The 9,678-nt window shown below is 47.9% G+C and overlaps 1 protein-coding gene across 4 annotated transcripts; it reads left to right on the top strand.

Moving 5' to 3' along the window:
• The first annotated feature begins 1,861 nt into the window (after positions 1-1,861).
• Positions 1,862-7,705, top strand: LOC122367124 (oocyte zinc finger protein XlCOF6-like). 4 transcript variants are annotated; one of them, XM_043339942.1, is made up of 4 exons: positions 1,862-2,039; positions 4,923-5,304; positions 5,608-5,760; positions 6,045-7,705. In XM_043339942.1, exons 2-4 carry the CDS (start codon positions 4,987-4,989, stop codon positions 7,275-7,277), a joined length of 1,704 nt encoding a protein of 567 aa, XP_043195877.1. In that variant the 5' UTR covers positions 1,862-2,039; positions 4,923-4,986; the 3' UTR covers positions 7,278-7,705. The 4 variants fall into 4 exon arrangements, with proteins under 4 accessions (XP_043195877.1, XP_043195880.1, XP_043195876.1 ...); XM_043339945.1 differs by having other exon boundaries at positions 1,863-1,909; XM_043339941.1 differs by having other exon boundaries at positions 1,892-1,938.
• The last annotated feature ends 1,973 nt before the right edge of the window (positions 7,706-9,678 follow it).

Here is a 9,678-nt window from a genome sequence, read left to right as displayed (position 1 = left end):
CAAATCGGGATGGCCCGGTCATGGATGGTGAGAACTTTAGAGGGTTCTATCTCGAGAACGGTCTATATTTCCACCCTAGAGACCATGATTTTCGGAATCAGCGTGCTGAGAAGGCTCTGTGAGCCAATTTTCAGCCAAATCGGGATGGCCCGGTCATGGGTGGTAAGAACTTTAGAGGGTTCTATCTCGAGAACGGTCAATATTTCCACCCTAGAGACCATGATTTTCGGAATCAGCGTGCTGAGAAGGCTCTGTGAGCCAATTTTCAGCCAAATCGGGATGGCCCGGTCATGGATGGTAAGAACTTTAGAGGGTTCTATCTCGAGAACGGTCAATATTTCCACCCTAGAGACCATGATTTTCGGAATCAGCGTGCTGAGAAGGCTCTGTGTGCCAATTTTCAGCCAAATCGGGATGGCCCGGTCATGGGTGGTAAGAACTTTAGAGGGTTCTATCTCGAGAACGGTCAATATTTCCACCCTAGAGACCATGATTTTCGGAATCAGCGTGCTGAGAAGGCTCTGTGAGCCAAATTTCAGCTAAATCGGGATGGCCCGTTTCTCGCTGCTGGACTCACTGCGAGGGTTCTATCTCGAGAACGGTCAATATTTCCACCCTAGAGACCATAATTTTCGGAGTCAGCGTGCTGAGAAGGCTCTGTGAGCCAATTTTCAGCCAAATCAGGATGGCCCGGTCATGGGTGGTAAGAACTTTAGAGGGTTCTATCTCGAGAACGGTCAATATTTCCACCCTAGAGACCATGATTTTCGGAATCAGCGTGCTGAGAAAGCTCTGTGAGCCAAATTTCAGCTAAATCGGGATGGCCCGTTTCTCGCTGCTGGACTCGCTGTGAGGGTTCTATCTCGAGAACGGTCAATATTTCCACCCTAGAGACCATGATTTTCGGAATCAGCGTGCTGAGAAGGCTCTGTGAGCCAATTTTCAGCCAAATCGGGATGGCCCGGTCATGGGTGGTAAGAACTTTAGAGGGTTCTATCTCGAGAACGGCTAATATTTCCACCCTAGAGACCATGATTTTCGGAATCAGCGTGCTGAGAAGGCTCTGTGAGCCAATTTTCAGCCAAATCGGGATGGCCCGGTCATGGATGGTAAGAACTTTATAGGGTTCTATCTCGAGAACGGTCAATATTTCCACCCTAGAGACCATGATTTTCGGAATCAGCGTGCTGAGAAGGCTCTGTGAGCCAATTTTCAGCCAAATCGGGATGGCCCGGTCATGGATGGTAAGAACTTTAGAGAGTTCTTTCTCGAGAACGGTCAATATTTCCACCCTAGAGACCATGATTTTCGGAATCAGCGTGCTGAGAAGGCTCTGTGAGCCAATTTTCAGCCAAATCGGGATGGCCCGGTCATGGGTGGTAAGAACTTTAGAGGGTTCTATCTCGAGAACGGTCAATATTTCCACCCTAGAGACCATGATTTTCGGAATCAGCGTGCTGAGAAGGCTCTGTGAGCCAATTTTCAGCCAAATCGGGATGGCCCGGTCATGGATGGTGAGAACTTTAGAGGGTTCTATCTCGAGAACGGTCAATATTTCCACCCTAGAGACCATGATTTTCGGAATCAGCGTGCTGAGAAGGCTCTGTGAGCCAATTTTCAGCCAAATCGGGATGGCCCGGTCATGGATGGTAAGAACTTTAGAGGGTTCTATCTCGAGAACGGTCAATATTTCCACCCTAGAGACCATGATTTTCGGAATCAGCGTGCTGAGAAGGCTCTGTGAGCCAAATTTCAGCTAAATCGGGATGGCCCGTTTCTCGCTGCTGGACTCGCTGCTCGCTGCTCGCTGCTAGTTTGACAGACGTCCAGCTGACTAGTAAACAAACGTCAGCGGCGAGTTCTGGCGCAGTTTAGCACGATTGCGGATTGCGTTTGGATTATTGCCTTTGTTTGGATACGGCCTTGGGTTTGGATAATGTGGGTGATTTGAATTGAATTATTTTATCTCAAAATAGGCATGAAAATAAATTCAATTGCCTCCCTGAACTGCTCAAACTTCTAATGCCCACATTAACATCGTAAGTCTCATTCATCTCAGTAGGCGGAACTATGGTCATGAGTACCCAAATATAGGAACGTTCCCATTTTTGGGAACGGAGTTCCCAAATATGGGAACGGGCGTTCCCATTTATGGGAACGGAAGGTAATTTTTCGGCCGTTCGCCCACTAAAACTCATTAGTGCATCACGTCTCAAAAAAGTGCACGCTAATTTAAGTATCTACTAAATCTCTATAAAATTATCTTTAATCTGACCGTTGCACAAGGAAATTGACCGTCGAATGATATTTTTAATGATTTTTTGAAATGATGGAATGGTGAAAACATGGGTTATACTACATTTAACTTGCAATTTTAAGGAAAATGAAGCGTTTTTTACATTTTGAGGTCAAGTATAATAATTTTCGCCTGGTTATGAAGTTTCATACTAGCGACACCAGATGCTGACATATGCAAGCGAACACGCGGACAGTCCGGGGGTAATATTGGTGACATTTGGTGTCGGGGCGCACGTCCGCATGGAACGTCAGTGATTTTACCGAACTACTGTTGTAAACTCAGTTTCAGTGGTTTAAAATTATTCAGCTGTATTTTATCATCCCAGAAAGACATATTTTATTTGGATGCTAGCTGTTTAGAGCTGTTTTATAAGGAGCGTCATGAGCGTGGTTTTTGTCTTCCGTGTTTCTAAGCGTGATCGTTTTGGGGGAATTTCTCTTATATAGGTCGCTCTGTGTGGCTTATTTATAATTTTTATGCTGATTTCGATCATTCCTCGTGCCCATCCTACCAGGCCTTTTGCCACTTACACTCATCAAGAAAGGAAAAAACTAGATTTTCATTGGGACTAGGTGTTTTGAGGGTGTAACATATTCAGCGTTCCCATTTTTGGATACTTCCTTGTGCTCGTCAACTATCGGTGATAAACGGACAGGTGCTTGACATGTCTCCACCCTCGGCGCGGACGGTGGATATAGGTATGGAAGACCTTGTTGAACATCGCTGAGCGTTGTGAATTACGTAATCCTGCAGAGGGGGGCGTGCCCGCTGCGAGATCGACGGGAATAAAAGCGCAGAAGACCGGGCGAAACATGCGACGGTCTTGCCGGAAAGGTCATCTGATGATTGTTGCGTTAACAATAATTTGCGGCGTTGGACGTAATGTTTGTTAATGAAAAGAGCCCCTGAAAGGCGTCGGTGAAATCGTTCCCAATTTTGGGTACGCCGTTCCCATAATAAGGAACGCTTGCAGCGCCAGTGTACGAGAGCGTTCCCAAATTTGGGCTCGCGGCCCGGATGATGGACTGCTTTAGAAATAGGGGAACGATTTGAAACTAGGATGGGCCTTACAATATCAAACTCTTTCCCAACAATATTGAGACAAATATCAGGCGGTTCACGATCGTTTTATATTTTTTGGACGTCATTTAACGGTTCTTTATCGTGTTTTAAATAATGCCTACATGGCGTTCCCATATATGGGTTTATCGTTCCCAAACATGGGAACGATAATGCGTTCCCGAAAATGGGTACGCTTGACCATAGTTCCGCCTACTGATCTGTGTCCTGTGAGCATTGTTTTGTGGAAGGCTTGTGTGCCCGCCGCTGACCGCTCTCGATGATGGGGCTTGGCTGTGCTCTTACCATTATGATTATGGACACGAAAATGCTTTATTTCTCAGCCTGAAGTTGCCCCCTAGTTTTTCAGCCACATATAAAATAGCGGATGATGATGTGTAAAGCAATACTGATGTCCGATACCAGCAAGGCCAACTGACGTTTTAATTTTGAAATAATTGTGAATAGTAGGTAGTGCTGTGAACTACCCATTTCATAAAATGTCTGTGTGTTCAATGGCCAGCATTCCCGTTAACTGTGTGTCCAAAGATATCCAAGCCAGCTATTTGTCCAAAGTTGTTTGATAACTACACAATAATTAACATGACTCAAAACTCATCTAATTTACATTGAATGTTCTTTTACCAGTCCAAAAGTGTTAATTGATGACCAAGCTTTCTTTTTACCAATCAATGCTATACATGATTACTGTTTAAAAATACTAAGGTGTAGCAAGTGATTTTCCAATGTCCAAAGCAGCCTGCTTGTCTTCATTCAAATTCCAAACCCCGAATTTGATATTGGACAAAATCAGAATTCTGAAGGTCCAAGTTTTGATTAGCACCACTAGTAAGAAGATCAACAACACATTTTGATCATTGATGACCCGTTGCAATGTTACCTATATATATGATATTAGCATGCACATGTACTGAAAGTGATTGACGGATCCACTTATTGCTCCAGGGAGCATTTGGGCCTATTATCTCCCCTGATCCTGAAAGTGCCTGATATAAAAAATGTAGGTTTTGGGAACAAAATACACAGACTAAACAGCTAATTTCAAATTAAGGAAAATTGGTAAATTTGCACAGCAGCTCATAAAGATCAGAATCTAGGTAAGGAGTCTTGGGAACTTGTAAAAGATATGACCCCTTCCCCTGCAACCTGCAGCATCCAAGACTGCTTTTCTGGACCTGGCAGTTGATGTAGGTAATTAATCTATCTAATAGGTACCCAGAATCTGTACCTGGGCTGGTACCATGGTTAAATTGAAGTTTGAATTGAAAGGTCTGGTTGGTGTACTTGAAGGAAGTTTTTACATCAAGAAGTTTTGTTGTGTCATAAGAGTTTCATTACAAAAGTCAGGCATTAATGATGCCCTAATCTTCATTAGAAATTTGGAAGCAAATTAAAATCTCAATCTTCAATAATTGTAATGCCTTCCCTAACCTCTTGACCCCTTCTGGCTTAACTTAACTGAGTTATAAGTAACTGACAGCACTGGCCAGGCCAGCAGTGGCTGACGTGACTGCGGATAATGTTTTTCTCATCCCTGTTACAGCCAGGCAGCTCTTAGCCTCATCAGGGTGCATCTCCTGTGACAACATTAGCTGGGGCTGTGTGAAATGGCCAGCCTCCAGTCTGTCACACCACACGACCCGTCAGAGGTTCTGACAGCTTCAGAGAGGGTCTCGGAGGTCGTGTCAATGTCAGAACAAGGCTCAGCGTGTGAGGTATGCGCGGCAGAGGTGGCCGAGGCGTCTGCTGGCGATGAGGCGGCCTGCCGTGCTGCCGCCACCCTGCTCGGTGCCGACAGCGCGCCCTTGTGGCTGTGCCGCGCGTGTGCCGAGCTGCTGCGAGCCATCGATGGCCACCGCCGAGAGCTGGAGACGGCGCAGCGGCTGTTCTGGCGCCGCCACCGGCAGGGCGCTCAGAAGAGACAGGTCGGTGTGCCGTGTCGGCTGCTGCACGCCAGGCTAGATACAAAGTTTAATGTACAAATTGAGTTGAGCTTCGCCCAGCTTAATGAACGTCGTGTTATTAGGTACTGTGACTTGCTTGAATGATATTTAAAGTTTTTTTTTATTTAAAGTTAGATATGTAAATTGCAGAAATTTTGTCTGTGTTCAGCATATCCTCACTTTCCTTTCTTTGCTTTTGCATTGTTTTTTTTTTCTTCATCATATGTAATCCCTAAAACTCATTGATTAATAGTGCACTTAATACCATGGTGTGTTTTGTTCCAGTCTGTTGGCCTTGATATGGAGTTAACCAGTCACAAAGTGAACGGGGCCAACGCGGCGCTCTCAGATGATGAGCTGGACTCCAAAAACGATAAATGTGCCGTCAGTCCTCCACACGGTGAAAAAGAAGAGAACACGACGGAGGAAATCTCTGAGGTTGGTTGTCCTCAATCATTGTTCTTATTCATCACGATACGTGCCTGGTGCTGTCCTTGCTTTTTCGAAATAGCTGGCAGATGCAGCTTGTCAATGTGTCTGAGCCCACGCTAGACTGGATAAAGCGGTTTAAAATTGATTTAGAATTAGTACAGTGTGCTCTAATTCCGAATGACCACCTCATAAACCTGTCATTTGATGATATTGACCTTTTGTCGACACAGATTTATGATATCCGCATTGTCTGTTACATTTTCACATCTTCTGACCCTCTTTTCTCGCAGACTGTGCCTGCCTCGGACGACGAGGCGACCGGCAGCACCACGGCTGACGACCCCTCCATCCGCCGCTCGGGGTCCTCCGGCAAACAATGTACCACCTGTGGCAAGGAGTTTCGCACGTGGCGCGCGCTCGACGGCCACGTCAACTCTCACACGGGCGCGCGGCCGTACGCGTGCTCACACTGTGACCGGCGCTTCTCGTCCCGTCCTGCGCTGCGCCAACACCAGGGTATCCACTTCAACAAGTGGGCGTGCGAGCTGTGCGGCAAGGTTTACAGCACGGAGCCGGCGCTCTCCACTCACCGCAGCTACGTGCACTTCCCGGAGCGGTTGAAAACCATCACCTGTCCCGTCTGCGGTAAGGAGTTCCTCGGTCAGAAACGCTACAACAAACACTCGCTCACGCACTCGGCCGGCGCGGGACGCTTCACCTGCCCGGAGGAGGGCTGCGATAGTTCGTTTAAGACCCGCAATGCGCTCAATGTGCACATATATAAACACCAGGGCAAGCGGTTCGCGTGTGACCAGTGCCCGGCCATGTTCTCGTCCAAGGCGTCCATGCAGCAGCACATGGTTCGTCACGGCGCAGTGGAGGCTCGTTTCCCGTGTCCACACTGTCCTCGGCGCTTCATTTATAACTCGATCCTGCGCTGTCACCTGGCGTCCGCGCACAGCGCCGAGCGAGACTGCGTGTGCGAGGTGTGTGGCGCCACGTTCACGTGCAACTCGGCGTTGAACGCCCACAAACTGTCGCACCAGGAGGAGAGGCCGCACGTGTGTACCACGTGCGGCGCAGCATTTAAAAGGAAGCAGATCTTGGAGAGGCATGTGCGATTCGTTCACAACAGGGAGGTGGCAGCGCGGTGTGAGCATTGCGACAAGGGCTTCCCGACGCAGCACAAGCTGAAGGTTCACATGCGCTCGCACACAGGCGAGCGACCGTTTTCGTGTCCTCTTTGTGAGAAGCGGTTCTCGCAGAGGTCGCACGTGCGCTCACACATGCAGCTGCACGTGGAGTTACGGCCGACGGACGGGTCGGAGGCGGTGGTTCCGGCGGTGCCGCTGTCTGCGCCCTGTCCTGTAGCGCCCCCTGCGCTGGAGGCCGGCCCGGCGGCGCCCCCTGCACTGGAGGTATTAGAGGTGGCGGCGCTGCTGCCGGTGACACCCGTTGAGCTCGTGTCGCCCGCATCACCTACTACCGGCCAGCTCCTCACACCACCGTCTACTCAGCAGTGAATGCTGACTGGTGTAGACATTTTTTATGATTGATCCCGGGTCAGTCATGTCATGTCATGTGGAAAATGTGCAGTCAATGAGCCTGTTACCCAGTTTTAATCTTTTCATACGCCTGGGCAGCTAATTCGTATTGATTGTTTATGATGATTTTAAGATGTTTTGTATATGATCGATGGCTGTGATTCTTCAAGGTCAAAATAATGTTTGGTGTGCGTTACGTTGTTTGCGTACGTTGGACACAAAGCGTAGTTGTTGACGCGTAATGGAAACCGTTTTATGGAACATTTGTTGCTTTTCATGATAAATTATATGTACTGAAGTGTTTGGTGTGATTTTTGCCCAACTACTTTCCTTTACAATAAGAAAAATGTTTGACCTTTTGGGGTCTACAAATATAGAATGCAAATGTACGTTTGTCTTACCCTAAAGCGGAGTATTTTATACCGGTGTGTAGAAACAGCTTTGAATAATCGATATAACTTGCTATGCACTGCTAATACCATTTAAAATGTTACTGGTGGTGGTGGTTTCGACCGCAATGGAAGTCAACCATCGTCCCTCTGTGCTGTTTATTTCGTTAAATGCAAGCCCGTGACTCGAGGAGATCCAGGCCCTGACTCAAACGGGATCCATTGCTCTGTCAAAGTCGACGCACAATAGTGACCACTTTTGTTAAGTTTTTTCGCTGATGGTTGTGAACTATGTGACTTATCGGACTAATCACCATCGGGAACATTGAATCATTGGAGAAATCAATACCGCATTGGCCTGGCAACTGGGGTGATAAGTTGCTGGTATCTTCTAAACAGGCATCAAGCGTTTGGTGAAAAGAATGCATTCCAGCAAATCTCTAACTCAATAGAGGCGGACGGGGTACTAGGTACTCAATACTAATCTCTCTCGTTTGGTTAGGACTGACGCATGGATATCAACGCAAAAGCTTGTTGTTGTTCTATTGTGAGTTGAAAACGACTATTACTCTGTAATTATTACCTACCAGACAGTGCGCGAACCCAATTTCTCCTTGATGAATTGGTTACCCTAGCTTCGGACATCGATTCCAAGTTTCTTCCTCAAGCTACCGTCTTAATCAATTTTGGCGTTGAATGTTGATAGTCATCAAATTTACAAGACAAGTTGTTCTTGGATAGCGATAAATAGGTATGTTCTAGCCAACTTTTCACATCTTCAAGATACCTTGCAAGACCAGCCCCATCCCGGTCGACAGGCTCTTGGAGAGACCGAGCCGTGTGACACCGTGCGAATACGTAATGCGTATACAGAACAATGGCCCGTTTCCTGGTTCCGTTTCCGCTCGTGGCGTGGACGTCTCCCCGGCAGCATCCCGCGGCCGACGGCTACCCTGTACCGTCTCTGCAGCGTCCGTTCCGCTCCGGGTCCTCTTCGGGTCAGGGTCGCTCTGAGTCGCACACCGCAGAGCGTCGCGTCGACCTGGCGGGAGCTCTTTCATCACCCATCCGCCCCTCCGGACCGACGGCAAACCCCGCTGCAGCGCACTGTGCGTGCGTATGGCGCTGCCGTTTTTCAGCGGGGGACACGTCCGATCTTTTGTCGGCGTCTGGGAGAGGAGATTGAGGCGTACGTCTGCTCCAAGGTCCGGTGATGGGGGGGGGGGGAGGGCGGACGTAACCGGAAATACGTGAGGCGACATCCCGACGGACGAGGGCTGGGCTGCGGGAACGGGCAGCGTTCAGCGTTAGCGTTCCGAGAAGTGTAACTGAGGAAAAGCCCATACGCAGCTTTCCCGATCTTTAGCTGGTTAATTGATGCGCTCGTGTTGGCAAGTGAATGCCTAAATACCTACCAGTACCTACCTATTTGTGGCGTAAAAGTAAACGTCAGTCGGCGTTTCGGATAGGTACAGTTTCAGGTGGCGATGGAACACTGTCTCAGAAGTCAGTTAGTTCAGCCAGAGTGGATATCAGTGAGCTGTTGCAGTAGCCAGTAGTTAGGACCGCCACAGCAGAAGCGCCCCTTCCCCATTTCGATGAGTGACCGCGGGGCACGCCGATATAGGTGCCTAATATGACGCCAATTTCTGATGAGCCAGTTGGTGCGATTTGTGAACAATATTTTTGTGGGCGGAAACCATTTTGCTCCATACCTAATTCATCATTTTCTGCATTTTGGTAAGCCTCTTCAAAGTTCAAACCATTGTCATTCAATTATGAGCCATCGAATATTAATTCGTAATCATCTAAATTTTCGTCCAAAATATGTCCAACTTGGGTCCATCGTTCGGTCAGCTATCATGCTTGTCCATCTAGGTATCCGTCAGAACTCAGAACTGTTACGGCGATGAGATAAGAATATGGCAGCTCCATGAATAAATGCAGCTGCCATATCTGCCCAACTGATGTAGGTACCTACTCTCCCGGGC

The sequence above is a fragment of the Amphibalanus amphitrite genome, unplaced genomic scaffold (assembly GCF_019059575.1).
Source record: "Amphibalanus amphitrite isolate SeventyFive unplaced genomic scaffold, NRLGWU_Aamphi_draft 000852F_arrow, whole genome shotgun sequence".
Classification (NCBI taxonomy): domain Eukaryota; kingdom Metazoa; phylum Arthropoda; class Thecostraca; order Balanomorpha; family Balanidae; genus Amphibalanus; species Amphibalanus amphitrite.
Note: the sequence above shows the minus strand (reverse complement) of the source record. Positions and strands in the feature narration are given on the sequence as shown.